This window comes from Asterias rubens, chromosome 4 (genome assembly GCF_902459465.1).
Source record: "Asterias rubens chromosome 4, eAstRub1.3, whole genome shotgun sequence".
Taxonomy (NCBI): Eukaryota; Metazoa; Echinodermata; class Asteroidea; order Forcipulatida; family Asteriidae; genus Asterias; species Asterias rubens.
In genome coordinates this window covers 8,948,800-8,973,093 of record NC_047065.1, presented here as the reverse complement: position 1 = coordinate 8,973,093, position 24,294 = coordinate 8,948,800, and the positions used below count along the sequence as shown (strand labels likewise).

The 24,294-nt window shown below is 40.5% G+C and overlaps 1 protein-coding gene across 1 annotated transcript in view; it reads left to right on the top strand.

Moving 5' to 3' along the window:
• The window catches only part of LOC117288748 (A disintegrin and metalloproteinase with thrombospondin motifs 16-like), a 91,184-nt gene that overhangs the window by 44,564 nt on the left and 22,326 nt on the right, over window positions 1-24,294 (top strand). The window contains exons 4-10 of the mRNA XM_033769576.1: window positions 5,240-5,399; window positions 9,600-9,705; window positions 14,901-15,038; window positions 15,238-15,391; window positions 16,071-16,379; window positions 19,825-19,933; window positions 21,589-21,719. Coding sequence (XP_033625467.1) covers window positions 5,240-5,399; window positions 9,600-9,705; window positions 14,901-15,038; window positions 15,238-15,391; window positions 16,071-16,379; window positions 19,825-19,933; window positions 21,589-21,719 — 1,107 coding nt within the window. The remainder of the gene's footprint in view (window positions 1-5,239; window positions 5,400-9,599; window positions 9,706-14,900; window positions 15,039-15,237; window positions 15,392-16,070; window positions 16,380-19,824; window positions 19,934-21,588; window positions 21,720-24,294) is intronic.

Genomic DNA, 24,294 nt, shown 5'->3' with positions numbered 1-24,294 from the left:
TTTACTTTTTTGACCAAAAGTGTTGATGTTTTTTGACCGAAAAGGTATTTACATGTATGATTGGGAATCAAAGTGTGTTGAATCGGTTTTCAACTAGTGGTTAAAACCCGCCGAGGCCTGGTTCTTGATAATTTACCTCGACTTCATCTCGGTAAAATTATCGAGAACCAGGCCTCGTTGGGTTTAAACCACTAGTTGAAAACCTCTTCACCACACATTAATTCCCTTAATAATAACAAACAATTTCAAATGAAGACTGGTATACAATGTAGTATAACCAAACCCCTAAGTATTGCATTTCTATCCTTTGAAACAAAATCTTCTTTAAGAATTTACAGAAATTATGCAAAACACATGATAGATTGAAAACCATGTCTATTTTGTTGTCCTTCCGTTACCGACCTTATTAATATTAATATTTTATAAAGTAAAAGTATTTCAGCCAAAAGGAAGAGGCCATTTTGAAGGCAGTCATTAATAAAGCAAATTATGACATTTGCTTGATGTAACTAATTAAACTGTTAATGATATCCATGATTAAAATGTTGTTTAATGAGTCAATACGGCTTTTTGTTACCGTAGAATTGCCCAGAAGATGGTTACCGTGTGTGGGCCTTACACAAATTGGTCTTACCCTTATAAAAATATACCATTCGGTACCATATAAATTACCATTGTTATTACCATTGTATGGTATTAAATGGTGTTATCGGACACTTACCATTTGTGGTTTTGAATGGTACTCTTAATGGTAATCTGAATGGTTTTCAGTAGCCTTCAATTACCATTCAACCAATGGTGTTAACGGACATTTATATGGTAAAATGAATGGTATTAGGTGGTAATTATTATTCGGTTGGTAACCATTAGGAGGGTAAACTAAATGGTATCTTGAATGGTATTAGAACTAGATGGGAAGATTAAACACAATGGTAAACCAAATGGTATTTAGGAAGGACTGAATGGTATTTGGAAGAGTAATCCGAATGGTAGTCTGAATTGGTATTTAGAAGAGCAATCCGAATGGTATATGGAACATTTATCTGAATGGTATTTGGAAGAGTAAACCGAATGGTACCATTGATTGTACCATTGATTGTACCATTGGTTGTACTGTTGACCGTACCATTGGTTGTACCATTGGTTGTACCATTGGCTGTACCATGGCTGCACCATGGCTGTACCGTTGACTGCACCATTGGATGTACCATTGGCTGTACCATTGATTGTACCATTGGCTGTACCATGGCTGTACCATTGGCTGTAACGTTGACTGTACCATTGGTTGTACCATTGGCTGTACAGTTGACTGTGTACCACTGGTTGTACCATTGGCTGTACCATTTCCTCACCCTATGGTGGTGTGGGTTTGGTGTATTTGTGGTGCATTTTTGGTACAGGTCTTTGGTGTGTACACCACAAGTACAGGAAAATATAATCTAAATAAAACAAGCAGAATAACAAAGAAAAAGAAAAAACACAACTGTTTAATTATTATTTAATTATTTAACAGTGTTTCTTTTTATGAAGGTAAATAACAGAGAATAATTTACACCTTAGAGAATAACATTTTCCCAAATCACAATCGAGTACACAACAGAACAGAACAGGGGGTTCAATCTCTTTTTAGAGTAATTAGCTTAAATGAGGGTCTTGTCAGTGTGCTTCACCATGCTGCTGGCCTTCCGTTAAATATGGTAATGAAGATCTGACAGCAACCCTTGAGAAGAATCAGAGAAGTTGTTTGAACTGTTGAAGAAAGCGAAAAAAGAAAAAAAAATTAATCATTAAGATCAATTCCAATCTGTAAGCAATTTGGTTCTAGTTTCCAGACGCCACTGCATTTCAAGTTTTTAACTTGTTTAATCTTCGTCCACTTTTGAAATAGTTGCAAACTTTGAGGGGAAAAAAACCTTTTGACACTGACAATACATATTTCAAAATTAGTTGGTAAACAGACTCTGTCACTCTGAAAGATACTGGACAATATTGATAATTGTCAAGACCAGTCTTCCCACTGGGTGTATCTCTTCATATACATAAAATAACAAACCTGTGCAACTTTGAGTTCAATCGGTCTTCGGAGTTGCGAGATAATAATGAAAGAATAAACACACTTGTCACAGGAAGTTGTGTGCTTTCAGATGCTTAATTTCGAGACCTCAATTTCTAAATCTAAAGTCTCGAAATCACATTCATGGAAAATTACTTTTTTTCTTGAAAACTACGTCACTTCAGAGGGAGCCTTTTCTCACACTGTTTTATACCATCAACCTCTCCCCATTACTTGTTACCAAGGAAGGTTTTATGATAATAGTTATTTTTAGTATACCAAAAGTGTCCACTGCTTTTAATTTTAAGAGTTTTTATTTTATTAGATTAGCCGGCAACTGCAGACGACATGGTTTTTCAGTGCATATTATAATAACTCTTAATTTCAAACATGTTGACCTTTGTTGGCCTCATCATTTGTTGTGATCGATTCGTGTAACTGCATTTGTATAATTTTGGGGGGATGTGTATCTTCAACAAACATTGAATTATCAAGAAGGATCAACAACTTTTTTCCTCCACAAAATTTCCGAAATTAAAAATATAATCAAAAAAAAATAAACAAATAATTCAAAAGTTAGTACAAGATACTTACCAGTGAAGAATTAGAAACAAGGATCCAGCTTGTTGGGTCACAAGGATCAAATTGGGGAACAACAGCAAGCAGCAGGATCATCATGATCAGATAGTATCGCCATCATTTGAAACGGCCGTTGAAATAATGACCGACTGGCGTGACAGTTGTTGACAGAAAATAAGTTCAAGTTTGCACAGTAGAAAATACCATTATTGGCAGCTATTTCCTCATTCACTAAATCTTACAACATCAGATTTACTAAATTTGTAAATCCTTCATTACTACTACCTTGGAAGCTTACAAGTTTCGTCAACAAAATGTATTTTAAGAAAAATTCGTGGAGCACAACATTTAAATCTATCACTTTCATCTATGCGCCTCTGCAGTGTGTGCAAGTGTGCAACAAACCCCACATAGAAAAAAAAGCATGGGCTCGAGCCATTTGTATATCCATTATACACACGCGAAGTCTGGGTGGCGCTCCAAACTACACTTAAATTTTATACCAGTCCTTCCAGTATTTTATTACCGACTGGTCGTCAAGCATTTTTTAGACTTGCTACAAGTAATTTTAAATAGGAAATCAATTTCTTACGTCGTTTCAAATACAAATTAAACTATATAATTAATTTAAGTATGTACAAATTAATTGTGATAATCGACCGTTGTACCACTGATTGAACCATTGGCTGCACCATTGTATGTACCATTGGCTGTACTATTGGTTGTGCCACACTGGCTGCCTTGCCATTGGCTGTACCATTGGCTATACATGTACCATTGGCTGTACCATTTGCCTCCATGGCTACCATCTGGTTACCATTGACTTCAAATTTTAACATTCAATACCGTTGCAATGCACCATTGTTTACCATTCGGTACCATTGGCGACCGTATGGTTACCACATAAAATGTTACCATTCAATACCATCGGCACATACCATCGCATGTCCGTACAATACCATTGTTTACCATTGGGTACCATTGGCGACCGTATGGTTACCATTGACCTGAAATGTTACCATTCAATACCATTGGCACATACCATTGCATACCAATGTTACCATTGGGTACCATTGGCGACCATATGGTTACCATTGACCTGAAATGTTACCATTCAAAACCATTGGCACATACCATAGCATACCAATGTTACCATTGGGTACCATTGGCGACCATATGGTTACCATTTATTTAAAATGTTACCATTCAATACCATTGGCACATACCATACAATACCATTGTTTACTGTTCGGTACCATGTGCGACCATATGGTTACCATTGACCTAAAATGTTACCATACAATACCATTGGCACATACCATACAATACCATTGTTTACCGTTCGGTACCATTGGCGACCATATGGTTACCATTGACCAAAAATGTTACCATACAATACCATTGGCACATACCATACAATACCATTGTTTACCGTTCGGTACCATGTGCGACCATATGGTTACCATTGACCTAAAATGTTACCATACAATACCATTGGCACATACCATTGCATGTCCATACAATACCATTGCTTACCATTCAGTACCATTGGCTACCATACATGTACCATTGATTTTTTTTTATAAGGGTACACTTTCACAGATTTCCCACTTGACATTGCAATTTACGAATAAGTTGACTTACATGTATAGTAATCATAAGTCAACGTCTAAAAGGGAGAACACCAAACATCTTGAATTTTGTCAACAACAGACGTAAATCAGATGAAACTACTGTTTTTGTAAGAAATAGTGCGAGGTAGGGTTTTTGCCAAATATGATGGTTTTCATTTTACCATTCAACTTGAAGTCATCTAGGCAAATTGTCTAAGTCATCCCTGCAAAATGAACATGTTTGCCTCACCACAAATTTCAAATTTGTTGAAATGGTCGAGAGCAACGGCCGGGACAGTTGTGCCACATCATGCGATACGTACAACTCGCACAGCATTCCCTTATAAGGAGTTGTTTACCCGAGGGGTGGAGGGCCTTACCATTTCATAGCTGGAGGGGTGTTGTGTTGAAAGAAATCATTGAACAATAATAATTTTTGCATTTATTTTACTTTTTGACCAAAAGTGTTGATGTTTTTTGACCGAAAATGTATTTATGAATGGGAATCAAAGTGTGTTGAATCGGTTTTCAACAAGTGGTTTAAACCCGCCGAGACCTGGTTCTTGATAATTTACCTCGACTTCATCTCGGTAAAACTATCAAGAACCAGGCCTCGATGGGATTAAACCACTAGTTGAAAACCTCTTCACCACACATTGATTCCCTTATTTTGAACGGGAACATGCAAATACACGTTTTTTTAACCCATACAGCGATGTGTGTGTTAGCACTGTGTACTCAGTACTTTCCCGAGTCCTGTGAAAAAAATATCACAGGCATGTTACATGGGTGGGACTCGAACCCACGACCCTTGCAATTCCAGAGCAGTGTCCTACCAACCAGACCACCGAGGTTGCCCGGCAGCCAGAGGCAGGTCGAATCCTATGATTTGGCAGCGGGTACAAAATTAAAAACAAAATTAATATTATTTATCCCCGATGCAAATTTAACATCTCTTATAAAGTTCATATTAACTTGAATTTTTGTCTGGCAGCCTGGATTGAACATTGATCATCATGCAGATCACTCTTTAAACAGCTTTTGTCAATGGCAGTCTACATTAACAACTCCTAACGGCACTCAACATGATCATGCTATACTCCTGACTGGAATGGATATCTGCTCCTGGAAGAATGAACCTTGTGATACACTTGGTATGTATTTTAACTTATCTGAGATAACTTGTCTATTTCTGAGATTGTAAGACAAGCCAGAAAATGTTCAGTTTGTGTTTAAACATCTATTACATAAAAAATAGTATTTAAACCAAAATCAAAATTATTTTCCATGAAAAAAAATAATACTTTATAACTAACACCCCTCTTTGTTTTTGTGTAAGGCTAAATTAATTTTTCTGCAGAAGAAAACACCGCAATGGAATAGCAGAAACATTTGCGCGATCTGCAACTCGCGTTAGCAATGAACCATCTAGCATTACATTGGTGGATACCAATGAAAACTGAGATTCTATTCACTTCGCAATCTCGCTAAACAAGCACAGCAAGTTAAAATGTCAGACATTTTTTCAATCATGTAAAATGTAGATTAAGCCTGGAGGATATCATGATAATATCGACACGATACGATATTGAAATTATTGTAAATATTGATGATGGTTTTGAAAGTATCAAACAAACATGACAGGGACGAGATTTTTTTTATAAAGATATACTCAATTAATTCCAGAATATGTTATTTAAAACTGCCATTGGAAGTTTCACTTAGGATTTAAAACAACCCTCACAGAAAATTCAGATTTGTTTGGGCAGATGCCGTTTTTTTCCCGACGACTAAACTTAAATCTAGGCTTAACCATTATACTTGTATATGTACGTATTCACATCTAGCCATGGTGGTCTCTCTTTAGGCAGGACAAACGTTCTTGAAACGTTTTCTCGAGATTGGTGTGAATTTTTATGACGTTGCACTATTTCTTACATACACCTCGATCCCACGGATATGCTGATACTTTATCATTAGGGGATGAATGAACTGCATATTGCTGTGGGTGCGAAGTAGTAGGGGAAATTCTCTTGGCCGGCAATCATCACGTTGTCGGGAAATGTCGAACGCACTGAAAACAAGTATGGGTCCTACTATTTGCCGTCAACTCGCTTGAACTCCTCCAATAAACATTTAAAATCCTGAAAAGAGGCTTAGAACTGTAAAGTATTAGCTTATTGAGAATTTTCATAAGTTTTAGGAGACATTTCAGTTATACAAATTTAATTTTCTTTTCCTTGTGAAAATAATTATCTCCAAGCAACAAAGCAGTCGCATCAGCTTTGTCGACGCGACATCCGCCATCTTGCTTTTTCACAAAGTATGGACAACAGACTGCGGTTTCCTGCTTATGGAATAGTCTTATGTACTCAATTGTAAATTGATCGCTGACATCTGCATTTTTGTTGTGTTGATGGTGAGTTGATGGCAACTAACAGCAAATAGTAGGACCAAAAGGACATGTATATACATAACATGCACATGTACTAGTGATTGTGAACATTTACTTAGAGATTGCAACAAGGTACAAATACAAATTAATTTAATCAGAACTAGTGATGTAAAACACAAAAATGTAACGTGTTCTGTTTCATGGAATATGGATGTTAATATGGACTGTTATGTTTTGCTTATAAGCTGTTCCGACATAGTGGTCGGAACAGCTATTGAAATCTCCAAGATTTTTGATTGTTATTATTAGCTGTTCCATTGTAGTTGTCGGAACAGCTATTGTTTTTGTTAAGATTTTTATTTGTTATTATTATTATTTGTATCTGTCAAAAGCCCATAGGTTTAACCAGGGCATTTTGTTAAAGCCAAAAGACATACTTGGCTAGTATAAAAGAGTCAGAACCTATATCATATTATCATATTAAAGCTTAGTTCTTGAAGTTACAGTTAAATGTAATTAGCTTAAATTAATTAGCTAATTAACTAAGTTATAATGGCATGAATATTTAATTAGCCTACTTTTAGATCACCATATCTCAAAAAGTATACGTCCGATCATCTTACTCTTTCCCTTTTTATACTTGTGGGGTACTGTATAACAATATGAGGTCCTTAAAATCCGGACGACGTCACCATGACGTCATGTATTGCACGTTTTGTGTACAAACACAATGGCTCTTCAAATGTCAACATTTAAATGGTCAAAAACACAATAACTTCAAAATAATTTATCTGTTCGTTTCCTAAAGTTGATATTCTGTGTTAAAAAATATACTGATTCTAAAATTAATGGTTTCCGTTCATTAAAACCAATCAAGGTATGTCTATAATAAACGAATAAATTAAAATAATGGCGTCATGGGTACAACGTAGTCACTAGACTGGATGCAGTCACTAGACTGGATGCAGTCACTAGACTGGATGCAGTCACTTTCATGGGGTTGTTATACCTTCTCATGGTTGGTGCAATACAGTGAGGACCTGTTTGGATTGAGGACTTACTTGAGGGGAGTCTAAGACGCTGTCCTGATGTTGGCAACTATTTATTAGTTTTCTAACCGCGTTCTGGACCTATTAATTTGTACATACTCCATTGGATTTGTACACAACCAATAGGCCTACGTTGGATTCGTACGATGGTTCAGGGTTTTCGTTAAAACGAATGCAAGTTCTAATTGTTTTTTTTGTAAAAGGCATTGGATTGGGGTAAGTTACATACCATCGTGTACCTTTTGTTAGTACGAAAACATAATTTTAAAACTGTGACGTCATCACGTAATTAGAAGCTTTAATGAGTTTTTCTTTGCAGCACTATATCTCAAGAAGTGAACGGCCGATTTTAAAGTTTTTTGTTTCAGTAATAGACTCCTTAGGCATGATAGATTTGCATTGGGTAACCGTGACCCCGATTTGACCTCTATGTCGGGGTCAACCAGAAGTGGGACCATATCTCAAGAGTTCCACAACCAATTTAAAACATTTTTCAGTTATAGACTCTGTAGGTCTTAAAATTTGTTGGGAAAAAACCGGTACCTCATTTTGACCTCTTCTTCCGGGTCAACCGGAAGTAGGACCATTTGTAAAGATCTACACAACCGATTTTAAAACTTTTTTCGATATAGACTCCTTGTGCATTAAAAGTTAACTTTGAAAACCGTGACCCCATGTTGACCTTTTCTTCCTGGTCAACCGGATGTGGGACCTTATTTCAAGAACTACACAACCGATTTTCAATTTTGTTTCAGTTATGACTCCTTTGACATTGGCCATTCGCATTGGCTAGGCGTGACCCCATGTTGACCTTTACTTCCGTGCCAACCGGAAGTGGGACCATATCTCAAGAACTACACAATCGATTTTCAATCTTTTTCAGTTTTAGACTCCTTTATAGGCGTTAAAAATAAATTTTGAAAAACCTTGACCCCCAACTTGACCTCTTCTTCTGGGTCAACCGGAAGTGGGACCATATCTTAAGAACTACACAATCGATTTTCCAACTTTTTTTTCAGTTATAGACTCCTAAGGCATTAAAAATAAACTTTGAAAAACCGTCACCCCAAGTTGAACTCTTCGTCTGGGTCAACCGGAAGTGGGACCATATCTCAAGAACTACACAGCCGATTTTCAATCTTTTTTTTAGTTAAAGACTCCTTGGTCATTTTAGCTCATAATCCAATCAAAAGAACATGGAACAGCTTTGTGTTTGTTCACAAACACCTAATGTCTAGTTGTCTTTGCTTCTCTGCGCCTTGAACATCCCTTAAAGGGAAGGTACACGTTTGGTAATTACTCAAAACAAATATGAACTTAAAAACTGACTTGGTAACGAGAATTAGAGAGCTGTTGTTAGTATCAAACATTGTGGGAAACGACTCCCTCTGAAGTAATGTAGTTTTTGAGAAAGAGGTAATTTCTCACTAAAATAATAAAAGACTTCTAGTCTTTTATTCTGAAAGCACACAAATTCGTCCAACAAGGTTTTTTTTCTTTCATCATTTTCTCACGACTTTGTAGACCGATTAAGCCAAAACATGTACCTTCCCTTTAAGATTGATATGGCGAACTACAATTATGTCATTATTATTATTGATTAAAACAATCCTAACATAATACCCATTCAGACACAGACCTTACTCATAGAGCTAGAAATGCACCTTAAACTTATGTTACGTCAATAGCAGTGGAATGTCAATGAATTGGGCTGTGACATGTTTATCTACCATTTTGCAAAAATGACCAAAGAAATTGCTGAAACCATGGAATGATTGAAAAGTACATGTAATGTAAAAAAAAAAAAAAAATGTTTTAGGTCCACATCTCAGAAGACTATTGTTCCATCATCAATATCTGACTGTATGGTTAATGCCTAATGAAGCTTTTATCTCATTACTGTTTGTCAGGATTTGCTCCTATTGGTGGCATGTGTAGCAAGTATCGAAGCTGTACTATTAATGAAGATACAGGCCTTGGTCTTGCCTTTACAGTAGCTCATGAATCAGGTCATAGGTAAGGTAGACATTCATATGATACTTCTTCTGTATATATAACCATTGCCCCAAAATATCCCAAAGACATGGCTGGTGCTGATGTGCTAAAAGTATGCTTTTGTGGGGTGTCCTGGCCGAGCGGATAAGAGCACCGAATTCAAGCTCTGGTGATTCGAGTGTGGTTTCGAATCGTGATACTTGTGTTTTTGAGCATAATTGCTTCTCTCCACCTAGGGGTAAATGAGTACCTGTGAGGGCAGAGTTGGTTCTTGTGATTGATTAACCTTGATTGCGCTACATATTTTGCGGCACAGGCTGTATACTCCAAAGGACCATTATGTCTGCTGCCGCCAGTTTTTCATTTTTTCCCTCCAAACCTTGATATTGAGATTGATTAAGCAAGCTAATTTTAATAACTCTACATTCTTTGTTAAGATGCAGGGTAGCATTGGAAAGGCAGTGGTGGTAGGGTAGCATTGGCAGTCAGTGATGGCAGGGTAGTGTTGGTGTGGTAGTTGTGGCAGGGTAGCGTTGGCAGATCAGTGCAGGCAGGTTAGTAGGGGTACATGTCGGAAGTGGCGGCAGGGAAGCTTTGGCAGGTCAGTGGAGGCATTGTTTTAGTGGAGGCAGATTAGTGGTGGCAGGGTAATTGGCAGGGTAGCATTGGCGGTCAGTGATGGCAGGGTAGTGTTGGTAGGATAGCGTTGGCAGGTCAGTGTGGCAGGGTAGTGTTGGTAGGATAGCGTTGGCAGGTCAGTGTGGCAGGGTAGTGTTGGTAGGCTAGCGTTGGCAGGTCAGTGTGGCAGGGTAGTGTTGGTAGGATAGCGTTGGCAGGTCAGTGTGGCAGGGTAGTGTTGGTAGGATAGCGTTGTCAGGTCAGTGTGGCAGGGTAGTGGTGGTAGGGTAATGTTGGCAGGGTAGCATTGGCGGTCAGTGATGGCAGGGTAGTGTTGGTATGATAGCGTTGGCAGGTCAATGTTGGCAGGGTAGTGGTGGTAGGGTAGCGTTGGCAGGTCAGTGTGGCAGGGTAGTGGTGGTAGGATAGCGTTGGCAGGTCAGTGTGGCAGGGTAGTGTTGGTAGGATAGCATTGGCAGGTCAGTGTGGCAGGGTAGTGTTGGTAGGATAGCGTTGGCAGGTCAGTGTGGCAGGGTAGTGTTGGTAGGATAGCGTTGGCAGGTCAGTGTGGCAGGGTAGTGTTGGTAGGATAGCATTGGCAGGTCAGTGTGGCAGGGTAGTGTTGGTAGGATAGCGTTGGCAGGTCAGTGTGGCAGGGTAGTGGTGGCAGGGTAGTGTTGGTAGGATAACGTTGGCAGGTCAGTGTGGCAGGGTAGTGGTGGTAGGATAGCGTTGGCAGGTCAGTGTGGCAGGGTAGTGGTGGTAGGGTAATGTTGGTAGGATAGCGTTGGCAGGTCAGTGTGGCAGGGTAGTGTTGATAGGATAGCGTTGGCAGGTCAGTGTGGCAGGGTAGTGGTGGTAGGGTAATGTTGGTAGGATAGCGTTGGCAGGTCAGTGTGGCAGGGTAGTGTTGGTAGGATAGCGTTGGCAGGTCAGTGTGGCAGGGTAGTGTTGGTATGATAGCGTTGGCAGGTCAGTGTGGCAGGGTAGTGTTGGTAGGATAGCGTTGGCAGGTCAGTGTGGCAGGGTAGTGGTGGTAGGGTAATGTTGGTAGGATAGCATTGGCAGGTCAGTGTGGCAGGGTAGTGTTGGTGTGCTAGTGGTAGCAGGGTAGTGTTGGCAGGTTAGCGTTGGAATGGTAGTGGTGGCAGGTCAATGTTGGCAGGGTAGTGGTGGTAGGGTAGCGTTGTCAGGTCAGTGTGGCAGGGTAGTGTTGGTAGGATAGCGTTGGCAGGTCAGTGTGGCAGGGTAGTGTTGATAGGATAGCGTTGGCAGGTCAGTGTGGCAGGGTAGTGGTGGTAGGGTAATGTTGGTAGGATAGCGTTGGCAGGTCAGTGTGGCAGGGTAGTGTTGGTAGGATAGCGTTGGCAGGTCAGTGTGGCAGGGTAGTGTTGGTAGGATAGCAGTGGCAGGTCAGTGTGGCAGGGTAGTGTTGGTAGGATAGCGTTGGCAGGTCAGTGTGGCAGGGTAGTGGTGGTAGGGTAATGTTGGTAGGATAGCGTTGGCAGGTCAGTGTGGCAGGGTAGTGTTGGTGTGCTAGTGGTAGCAGGGTAGTGTTGGCAGGTTAGCGTTGGAATGGTAGTGGTGGCAGGTCAATGTTGGCAAGTTGGTGGTGACAGTGTAGTGGAGGCAGGTTAGTGGTGGCAGGGTACCATTGGCAGGTCAGTTGTGGCATTTCTGTGGTGGAAGGTTAGTGGTGGCAGGGTAGCAATGGTTTGGTAATGGTGATAGTACTACCAGGGTAAAAGTGGTAGGGTAGGGGTGGTAGAAGTGCCAGGGTAGCATTGGTCGGGTAGTGTTGGAAGAAGTAGCAGGGTAATGGTGGCAGGGTAATGGTGGTAGGGTAGCATTGTAGAAGTAACAGGGTTGCGGTGGTACGTTAGCCATTGTAGAAGTGTCAGGGTAGCAATGGAAGGGTAACGGTGGTAGAAGTGACAGGGTAGCATTGGTATGGTAGTTTTGCTAGAAATAGCAAGGTTGCGGTGGTAGGGTAGCATGGTAGAAGTAACAGGGTTGCGGTGGTAGGTTAGTCGTTGTAGAAGTGGCAGTGTAGCAATGGAAGGGTATCGGTGGTAGAAGTGACAGGGTAGCATTGGTAGGGTAGTGTTGCTAGAAGTAGCAGGGTAACGGTGGTAGGGTAGCGGTGGTAGGGTAGTGTTGCTAGAAGTACATGTAGCAGGGTAACGGTGGTAGGGTAGCATGGTAGAAGTAACAGGGTTGCGGTGGTAGGTTAGCCGTTGTAGAAGTGGCAGGGTAGCAATGGAAGGGTAGCGGTGATAGAAGTGACAGGGTATCAATGGTAGAAGTGACAGGGTAGCTTTGGTAGGGTAGTGTTGCTAGAAGTAGCAGGGTAACGTTGGTAGGGTAGCGGTGGTAGGGTAGCATGGTAGAAGTAACAGGGTTGCGGTGGTAGGTTAGCCGTTGTAGAAGTGGCAGGGTAGCAATGGAAGGGTAGCGGTGGTAGAAGTGAAAGGGTATCGGTGGTAGAAGTGACAGGGTAGCATTGGTAGGGTAGTGTTGCTAGAAGTAGCTGGGTAACGGTGGTAGGGTAGCATGGTAGAAGTAACAGGGTTGCGGTGGTACATTAGCCGTTGTAGAAGTGGCAGGGTAGCAATGGAAGGGTAGCGGTGATAGAAGTGCCAGGGTATCGGTGGTAGAAGTGACAGGGTAACATTGGTAGGGTAGTGTTGCTAGAAGTAGCAGGGTAACGTTGGTAGGGTATCGGTGGTAGGGTAGCATGGTAGAAGTAACAGGGTTGCGGTGGTAGGTTAGCCGTTGTAGAAGTGGCAGGGTAGCAATGGAAGGGTAGCGGTGGTAGAAGTGAAAGGGTATCGGTGGTAGAAGTGACAGGGTAGCATTGGTAGGGTAGTGTTGCTAGAAGTAGCTGGGTAGCGATGGTAGGGTAGCATGGTAGAAGTAACAGGGTTGCGGTGGTAGGTTAGCCGTTGTAGAAGTGGCAGGGTAGCAATGGAAGGGTAGCGGTGGTAGAAGTGAAAGGGTATCGGTGGTAGAAGTGACAGGGTAGCATTGGTAGGGTAGTGTTGCTAGAAGTAGCTGGGTAACGGTGGTAGGGTAGCATGGTAGAAGTAACAGGGTTGCGGTGGTACATTAGCCGTTGTAGAAGTGGCAGGGTAGCAATGGAAGGGTAGCGGTGATAGAAGTGCCAGGGTATCGGTGGTAGAAGTGACAGGGTATCATTGGTAGGGTAGTGTTGCTAGAAGTAGCAGGGTAACGTTGGTAGGGTAGCGGTGGTAGGGTAGCATGGTAGAAGTAACAGGGTTGCGGTGGTAGGTTAGCCGTTGTAGAAGTGGCAGGGTAGCAATGGAAGGGTAGCGGTGGTAGAAGTGAAAGGGTATCGGTGGTAGAAGTGACAGGGTATCATTGGTAGGGTAGTGTTGCTAGAAGTAGCTGGGTAACGGTGGTAGGGTAGCATGGTAGAAGTAACAGGGTTGCGGTGGTACATTAGCCGTTGTAGAAGTGGCAGGGTAGCAATGGAAGGGTAGCGGTGATAGAAGTGCCAGGGTATCGGTGGTAGAAGTGACAGGGTAACATTGGTAGGGTAGTGTTGCTAGAAGTAGCAGGGTAACGTTGGTAGGGTATCGGTGGTAGGGTAGCATGGTAGAAGTAACAGGGTTGCGGTGGTAGGTTAGCCGTTGTAGAAGTGGCAGGGTAGCAATGGAAGGGTAGCGGTGGTAGAAGTGAAAGGGTATCGGTGGTAGAAGTGACAGGGTAGCATTGGTAGGGTAGTGTTGCTAGAAGTAGCTGGGTAGCGATGGTAGGGTAGCATGGTAGAAGTAACAGGGTTGCGGTGGTAGGTTAGCCGTTGTAGAAGTGGCAGGGTAGCAATGGAAGGGTAGCGGTGGTAGAAGTGAAAGGGTATCGGTGGTAGAAGTGACAGGGTAGCATTGGTATGGTAGTGTTGCTAGAAGTAGCAGGGTAACGGTGGTAGGGTAGCATGGTAGAAGGAACAGGGTTGCAGTGGTAGGTTAGCCATTGTAGAAGTGGCAGGGAAGCTGTGGCAGGCCTTGGCTAGTGACATCACATTCGGGTTAAAAAATAATTGATATATTTGACAGTGTAGTTTAAATGTTTATCATATAAGTAGGAAATTATTTATTACTAGTTAATAAACTGCAAATTGAGATTTGTAATAAGAGCCTGTCTTGTCATGTTGAACAGACTATTTGAAAGAGAAAGCTCAGAGAGGTTGCAACAGAAAATACATCAAATAATAAGAGCAAAATTCTAAGTCCGTCTAAAAAGTGAAAAGTTTACTCCTATAGCGGATTCCCAATTCATAAAGGTTACCTGCCTATCCACGAATGACAATGTTTTTGCGTCGCGGACAAATCTGTGGTTTTCAATTGTGCCATCATGTTCCACAAAAATGTTGGCTAATAAAAAAATGCATGCGTTATGTGCGCCAAAGTGTTGAACTGCATACTTATGTGAATTGATTTTTGACACTCTCATCTATCACCCGATTATGACTACCAGCTTGAAAATAAAAAAGACAGCCTTGTTTGTACAGTGTACATTTCTCTTTAGTGAACGGTGGTTCATAGTTCTTTATTTACATTTATTCTCGTTATAAACAGCTTTGGCATGGTCCATGATGGAGATGGTAATGAGTGTAAGAAATCCAGTGGTCATGTCATGTCACCTACATTGTCTGGTAACAATGGACGTTTTGTGTGGTCATCTTGCAGTCAGGAGTATATTTCTGACTTCCTCAGGTTAGTAACAGGATGTTTAGTACCACGACCAAATATGCCATATTTCATTCTGGATTTTTCTTTAAATGAAGGCCGCTCAACCAAATAAATCAAAGCAATTTCTTAAATAAAGTGGGACTCGATTTTTTCAGAAATCAATTGGTATTGAAAAGTATGTTGGTTGTTATGAAGACAATAATTGGTCAGGGATGTTTTTTAGTTCCAGTCGAGCCAGCTGCACTGAGGATGAGCCTAAAGGTATTACCAAGTACCAGTTTCCAAGTAAGCTCCCTGGGGAGCTGTATGATGCTGATAAACAGTGCCAGTGGCAGTTTGGACCTCGGGCTAGGCTCTGTTCGTTCAACTTTGGAAAGGTAAGTTTTATTACACATTTTCAACTCTCTTGATTATTCTTTTAAAAAGCAAGACATATTTAATTTAATTCAACATCAACATCAACATCAAGTAAGGTCAAGGATTGCTTTATACTGGCCAAAGTAATCAATTTGAGTTAGGCCAGTTTACTCGCAAACAACCAAGTAAGTTTCAATTTATTTTTTTTTGATTTACCATACACAGTGTTTTGCACATACAAGTAATTTAGCGTGAATGTGTCTTCACGCTAAGGTACAGTTTAATTTCAAAGGAATTGTCTGGAGAAAAGTTGACAAGGAAAATAAAGAAGAAACCTTGCCCCCACCCCCCAAAACCCCCAAAACAACCACAACCCAACAACCAAAACAATAACAACAACCCCAAAGCAAACAAGAGGTGTGAAGGCTGCAGCCCAATCACCTAACAATAGGTGTGAAGAGGCTGCAGCCAAATCACCTAACAACAGGTGTGACGAGGCTGCAGCCCAATCACCTAACGAGGTGTAAGTGTTAGAAGCTGAAACACCAGGTTATTTTTCAAACTTGCCACCAGTGAAATATCATGATCTATACATGTACGTTTGTATGATCTCTTTTCTGAAAATATGACTGAACTAGGACAGTTTGATAAATCAAAGTACTGTTTTTAAGATGACAAATTCATCTTTTTATTTGCCAGTCTTTATGCCAGTCTATATGGTGTCACCGTGATGAAAGAAGATGTGAAACTAAATTCCTACCAGCAGCTGATGGTACACCATGTGGTAATGAGCAATGGTGTATACGCGGAGAATGTATAAATAGGCATCAAAGAGGACCTGAGCCTATAGATGGAAGCTGGTCACAGTATGCAGACTATTCAAGCTGTTCCAGAACATGTGGTGGAGGGATACAGTATAAGCAAAGAGCTTGTGATAATCCTGCACCTGAGCATGGTGGCAAATACTGTGAGGGATCAAGTCATATCTACAGAATGTGTAACATACAGGTAGGACGATTTACTAACAAACATGTGTATAGGATTTGAGGCATTGCATGGTGAGGTATCAATATATATTTGGTTTGCGGTAACACCATGTGTGTATCTACTTGCCAGGTAGAGTTTGTTCTTAGAGAACTGTCTTGCATTTGTTCTACTGCCGCGGAGTAGATAATAGGGGGTTCAGGAGACTTCTCAGTTCTGAAAAGAACTTCTGAAAAGAACTGTCCTGCTTTTTAACTATTACCAGGGCGGATGGTATAGAAAATAGACTTGGACTACTAGTTTAGCCTATAGGATCTAATTAACTGTACTGCCGCGGAGGTCATTAGGTAAATGTTCTGCAGCACCTTAACACAGTGCTAAAAGAGAATGGGTATAGACCGAACAAACGAGAGTCCCTTTCCAAACACAACTCTCAGTCTGCACAATCCAAAGATACGCCCATTGCAGTCCTTCCGTACATACCTCACACAAAATTCAACGGATCCTCCGAGAAGCGGAAATCAAGGTCTACTACCGAACTCGCAACAAGTTGGAATCGAAGTAACACACTCACATAGACAAGCATGACTCTAACAGTCAGGCAGGGGTCTATCAAAGTTCTTGTTCTTGTGGTAAAGTGTACACTGGCGAGACCTGTAGAGACCTAACTACCAGGCTAAAAGAACATAAAGCACATAGCCGCAGAGGGGAATATGACAAATCTGCCATTGTCAAACACTCCACCGATTTATGTCATAGATTGGGATCAGGCTCGAATCATAGCACCTGAGGGACATTGGTATACACGGCGCATAAGGGAAGCTATCGAAATACACAGACACGACACTGTGCCACAAGATATCGGTTATTTCATCAGCAGCATTTGGCATACTATCCTACCACCCTACTCCTCTAACAACCCCCAACCTACTGACACGCCTCACTACACCCAGGGGTTTTTCACACAATGGGCAACCCTAACAATAGCCCTGAGCCCGCCAACCACACAACCAATCAGAGCATTGATTGACTTGCAGTGGATCCAATGAACCCCTATAAATAAGCCTACTCTTCTCTCACCTCTTCAATCTCCTGACGATGACTAGAGCAAGCTAGTGGAAATGTTGAGACCAATTCAGAACTGACTCCGCGCCAGTACAGTTAATTATGATCCTATAAGTAGTATTCCAAGTCTATTTTCTATACCATGTAGTTAAAAGCAGGACAGTTCTTTTCAGAACTGAGAAGTCTCACGAACCCCCTATTATCTACTCCGCTGCAGGAGAATAAAGGCAAGACAGTTCTCTAAAGAACAAACTCTACCTGGCAAGTACATGTAGATACACAAACCAAATATGCACAAACCAAATATGTAACACACATGTAGTTTAGCAATAGTGTTTAAAGAAAACCACAAGTAGTAATGTAGTATAGAAGTATAGTTCAGGCATGGAGCCGGGGGGGGGGCATTGGGGGAATTTAAATAATAAAAACAAACAAAAAAGAAAACACTAAGATAATTAATAAAAGTTATAGTACTGTCACAACCCCGATTCCCCTGCAGATTCACACGCAAAGCGTCCTTGCCTTGCTACTTGGCAGTCATACACAATAAATCTATGACCCCTTGTTTTGTGACCAAGTAAAGGAACTTAATTTTATTTACACTATGTACATCCAAACAAAGAAACACTGAATATGAATCACAGTTATTGGTTGTGTTTCCACTACTTACAAAATTAACTAGACATGATTGCATTTGTGCACAAATGCATAGCAGTTTCGTTAATAACATTTTCAAATTTCTCAATTGAATTTGGAAATCTTTTTGTATTCAAAGCAGTTGATGACCAATCCAGCATATCTAATAAAATAATTGAAGTTATACAATGTATTATTGTCACATTATGTTAAGCTAACAATTTTTAACTTAAAGGTGCAAAAATTGGAAAAATTATAAAAAAATCATGTGATTCCGTCATCATGACGTCATTTCACATATCTTAAGAACTTGCCAATATCTAACAACTTACTTAGTTTCAACATGATGGCATCATTACTTCGGCAGTTATACGAGTTCAAAAAGTGCACGTTTAAAGCCAGAAAGCCAAAACTCGTTCTGCAGAACTATTGATAACCATATTCTCATGACTAAATTCCCATGAACATCACTTTGTAAAGCGCTTAGGGATAACTTTATATTAGGCGCTATATAAGTCGCATATATTATTATTATACACATATTGACTGGCAGTAAGGTGACTAGTGTACGTCTATTCTCCCGAGGGACTTTGAGTGACCAGAAGAGGGACCTTTTTCCCGAGACCGAAGGCCGAGGAAAATGGGTCCCTCTTCTGGTCACTTACAGGCCCGAATTATGTCAACCAGAATACAGAACAAGCAAGAGGTGTGTTTTAATATTATATAGAAAACAAACTCCCACCCAACAGATTGGAGAATAAGGCCCGTCACTTGTTGAATATGTAACATAACTTACTTGCTACATGTTCCAGGGATTGCCAGCTCTGCTGGATGACATAGGGCATGTAGGGAACAAGAACATAATTTTAAAAAATATCGCCCTCTTGTGACATCTACTACTTGTCAAATAAGCCAATAGATCGCTGATTGTGTTTTACTTGAAACTGCCATGAGCCCCAAACTCTTTATTCCCTAGATTCATCCTCAAGGTTTCAGACTCTAGAGATTTGTGAATTACAATAGGACAGTTGACATTACAGAAATATGCATAAAATGTTTGTAGATTTTTCTATATTTAAGCACATGAAAGCTTGACTTTCACTCAAAAATGGCAAAAAGCTCAGAAATTCCAGGGGCTTGGCCCCCAGAACCCCCCCCCCCCCTCCCAGGGCTTGATTGCTGGACCCCAACTAAGCCTACATCCGTATGGACTGTAAAAGGGGTTACCCTGTTTCAGCCCTATAAGTAGGTGGCAACGGACTCTGGAAAAAAATAATTGTAGCCCACACCTTAAAATGCCGTCAGGCCTTTTGTGTCTGGCGACTTGCATACAAAAAAATTAAAATCAGCATGCACCCTACTCCTCATAGTAGGTTACAGTGCAAAATGCTAAATATTCAAAAATACACGACAATACTTAGAAGTCTCACATCTTTTTAAAGTAAAGGGACAATTATTGATTGACTTGTGAACTTTAATCCTCTGCTCAATTTAGTATGGATCTTATAATATTGAACGATTACAACTACCATTTTTATAATTACCAACTACCACGATAGGCTAATTTCAGATCACATTCTTTTGACGGCTTGTTGGTGTGATGACCTGCTAGCATTTGAAACGTCCATCAAAGGAAGGGTTCGAGCGTTTTTTGTTGTGTGTAAATGGCCGAGCAATTTTAGGAAATGCAGTTACTAAAGGATTAATAAACATCTTCCAAGCCTAGAGAGGCGTATTAACACATTATATTATGTTATTTGTTTTATAGGAGTGTTCGACCGATGCAGTGGACTTCCGTGCCAAGCAGTGTGCTTCTTATAACAGCCGACCATTCAGAGGTTTCTACTATGAATGGCAACCATACGTACACACAGAAAGTATGTGCAGATACAGAACCAGCATTTGGATATTGCCTAGTTTAACCCAACTGGGGTACTTTAAACTGTATGCCGCTATCTTATACAGCAACGGGCAGGGCGGTTGTGGGTGGTTTGAGGAGTAACAGGCAGGGCGGTTGTGGGCACTTTGAGGAGTAACGGGCAGGGTGGTTGTGGGCACTTTGAGGAGTAACAGGCAGGGCGATTGTGGGCACTTTGAGGAGTAACAGGCAGGGCGATTGTGGGCACTTTGAGGAGTAACGGGCAGGGCGGTTGTGGGCACTTTGAGGAGTAACAGGCAGGGTGGTTATGGGACCCATGAAAACAAAGAACCAACTAGTGAGGACCTATTGTCCCTGGAGGAGTAGGCCATATAAACCTACACTTGCACACATATAGATAATTGTCAGGATAAATGGTCATTCATCAGGAGGTGACTGTCGTTCTTGAGGAACCTATAAGTGCAGAGATACCAACATACACGATTTGGGCGTAGCAAATATGATTTCGAGCTGTGACTACGACGCTACGATAATACTCAATAAAACACGCTAAACAAGCCGCCCAATATAATTTTATTAAATCGTACAATACATGCAAACAACTAATGAACTATTAAGTGGAAATAAAAATTAAGAAAAATATGAAAACAATTGTAACAGGAAAAAAAAAAAAAAAAACTTTTAATTTTAGAACGCAGTGTTGAATAATAGCGGCGAATTCACTCGAACAATGTACTTGTCTCGACGTAATGATTGTATCCACTATTATTGTGCCCACGCTGTCTGTACATGTACTTCATCGAAGCTTGGCAAAAAAAGTATGAAATAATGGTGACAAAAAAAGTAGACCTTCTGAACAAAAATACCTTCAACTGAGTGGCCTGTGAGGTCTAAGCTAGACAGTTTCCATGTTTTCCTACCAGTAATTGTAGCGCCGATGTCCAGACAATGCCCAAAATACGGACACGTAATCTTTTGCCCAAAATCCGGACACGTTTTTTTTTTCTTTTTTTTTCCCCTCCCTCCCAATAGCTTGTTGTTGCATTTCTGATCATTAAAACAAAAACATTTAAGTAAGGCCACCCTTTTTAATATGTTACATTTAAGTAAGGCCACCCTTTGTTATGTTACATTTATTTTTGAAACATAGTCAGAAGATGAGGGAAAGCAGGTTTTTTTTCACTGGCCATTATAAACATTTGTAGCTGTTCTGTTGATGCATACATGTACAGGTAATTGTAATTTCATAACAATGCCTGAAAATGAGCTAATTAGCATAGTAGAGAGTAATAGAAAGATCGGTTTAGGGAGCCCAAGCTGCGCTCGCCCTTAACATTTGGGAGATGCTACTCTTTTTTTAAATTCAATGTTGGCATCTCTGTAAGTGTCACATTTTGTTCGAAAACTAATAACATTTAGAACAAGAAGTAAAGTATTAAATCTTTAAGGCACTCACTCAAAAGAAAATAAACAAATTCACTTTGTAAAACATTATTAGTGGGTGATCCATTTGTCCGCTTGAAAAACAGTGTACTTGTACAAGCAAAACATGACAATGAAATTGGACACAAAAACAATATTTATTTGTATGAATTTTTCATTATTTTGTGATTTTAATCTGATTTGATATGTCTTTTCACATGGTCTTTGCAGGAAAGGAAGCTTGTAAGCTTTATTGTATGGCTGATGGGTTTGATTTCTATTTTCCGCTAAGTTCCAAGGTGCACGATGGTACACAATGCAGTCGAAATGGGCCAGATGTATGTATCAATGGTGTTTGTCAGGTAAGTGTGATGCATTTAACAATACATGCAAATGACTAATGGGTCATATATTGAATTGGCCAGATGTATGTATCAATGGTGTTTGTCAGGTAAGTGTGATGCATTTAACAATACATGCAAATGACTAATGGGTCATATGTTGAATTGGGTCGTATTTTTTAACCATTGGCAATGACTCAAAAACTCATCCACTGATTTCTCCCCCTCAAAAAGTAAAAATAATGGTAACTGTTAACAAAACATTAAAAAATATACATATGAGTACATCTATACTACAACATCCTTAACAGCCCTCTTGGATTGCTGGCGCCGCCATGTTTTCATGTCAAGGGGTGCCCGCCAGATGACCTTTGTGATGTCACAGTCAAAGCGCAAGCATGCAGTAACTGGGGGGGGGGGGTTCGTTGTTTCATAATACCCGTCAGGTGCCCTTTGTGATGTCATAGGCATGTAATGGACTCGGGCATTCTGCAAAAAATCACAGTCATGTGTTGGCCGATTTAAAACCACTTTCAAGAACCATCTTATCTCCGGTATATAGCATAGTTTGCATGTCTTTTTTTTCTTTTCCTACATTCATACCGTTTGCTTTAATTGTGCTTTATTTTGCTTGCATTACCATTTAATTAACAGTGAGGTTGTTCACACGCCGTACTAAATGGCGTGTGGACAGAATGACATTTGGTTTAACTGGTAATGGACAACCAAATTTGTGGTTCAATGCACTCGCCCTAGACCCATATCGCTGGAGTGGTATACATAGGGTCATTGTTAGCCCTGGTGGCCTTACACTTTTGTATTACATGTGTATCTCAGGTCAAAATTCCAGTTGAACCTAGTTAACTAGGGTCAACTGGTTCAACTGGATAGTGATCAAACTCGTCCATTTTCCATATTAACCAACTGGTTTGGACTAGGTTTAACTGTGTTCAACTAGGTTGAAATTATAAATCAGTTGGTCTCTGTCCATTTTCCATATTAAACAAACTGGTTTTAACTGTGTTTAACTAGTTTATCAACTGGTTACAACTAGTTCCAGTTAAACCCAGTTTAACTAGGTTCAACTGGAATTTCGACCTGGGATACTACAGTGACTAAAGCACAGTCCTACATGTATACAGGGCTAGTACGAATGTTCTTGTAGCTTTTCGAGCTGGCGAAATGCTCTCGACTCAATAAATCCAAAACTGTTTTTCATGTGTATACTATGAGCGCAGTGACGGAGCATGAATTTGTTTTATGGCGTAGGCTCAGTGCTTCTCACATGCACAGCCCTGCCACCCATAGTTTTTAATCAATGATCCCATTGATGTGCTTATTAACGTTACTAGCGTGCTAGCGGGAGAGGAAATGGGCACACAGACGTGGACAGGGGAATTGCAAAACAAAATGACGGGAACAAATTAACGGGGCTAATAACACTACGAGACAGTATTAAACTAAATAGGAAAAAAGAAAAGAAAAAAAAGGGGGTATAAATAAGACTGGGAAAGAACCATATAGCTGGACCTGTGCGAAACTGGAAAACATTAATTGGATCAATGTACCCTGGCTTCAGTAGCCCCGTGTAACAGTTCTGGAAATGTCTTATCATCATTATCTCAATTTATTCGTTAAATCTTCAATCCTCACTCAAGGCCATGGTTTTTCAATGCGTCGTCGTATTCTTTGGTTGTGCTTGCCTTCATACATGTGTCCGCTGGCTGGCGGCATTACTGCATTAAACGTTGAATGATTTGCCTCAGTGGCCGAGTCCACTGAGCTTCGTCTTTGGCATAAAAACTGTATGCCTACTGATGCACAAACCTGCCTAGGAACATGCACTGGTTGGTGGCTAGAGCAGAACCTCACACACCCTCTCACTCTCATGTTTTGATGTCAACTGACTTCACACAGCATTTGCACAATAGGTTCTTCCTCACTCACTTTCTTTGTATTCAGCCACACCCTAACTAATTATTTATGTTATTCTTCTACTATTCTATCTACTACTAAACTGAAAATAAAGGGACACTTACTATCAAAATTTTGTAGCCAGTTGTTTAGGCTAGGCTTTTATTGTCATTTCTACGTGCTACATTAAAGGCAGTGGACACTATTGGTAATTACTCAAAATAATGGTTAGCATAAAACTTTTCTTGGTGACCAGTAATGGGGAGAGGTTGATGGGATAAAACATTGTGAGAAACGGCTCCCTCTGAAGTGACATAGTTTAAGAGAAAGAAGTAATTTTCCACGGATTTGATTTTGAGACCTCAGACCTAGAACCTGAGCGACGGAAGTCAAAGATCATTTCCTTGGTTTTCTTGACGTTAAGCACTAAATGATGGCGCTCACACCAGTCAACAAACTTTTTGACAGCACTAATGTATTCAGTGGAATCATTGTTTAAGTAACCGCTAATAACTGTGTCGTCTGCATACTTAATTAAACTGCAGTTGGGACTAAGATTAACACAGTCACTTGTGTACAGAGAAAACAAAACAGGTGAAACCACGCAGCCTTAGGGAGCGCCTATACTCAAATGTTTGACGCTAGACACCATATTATTACACTTTACCCTCTGTGGTCTGTC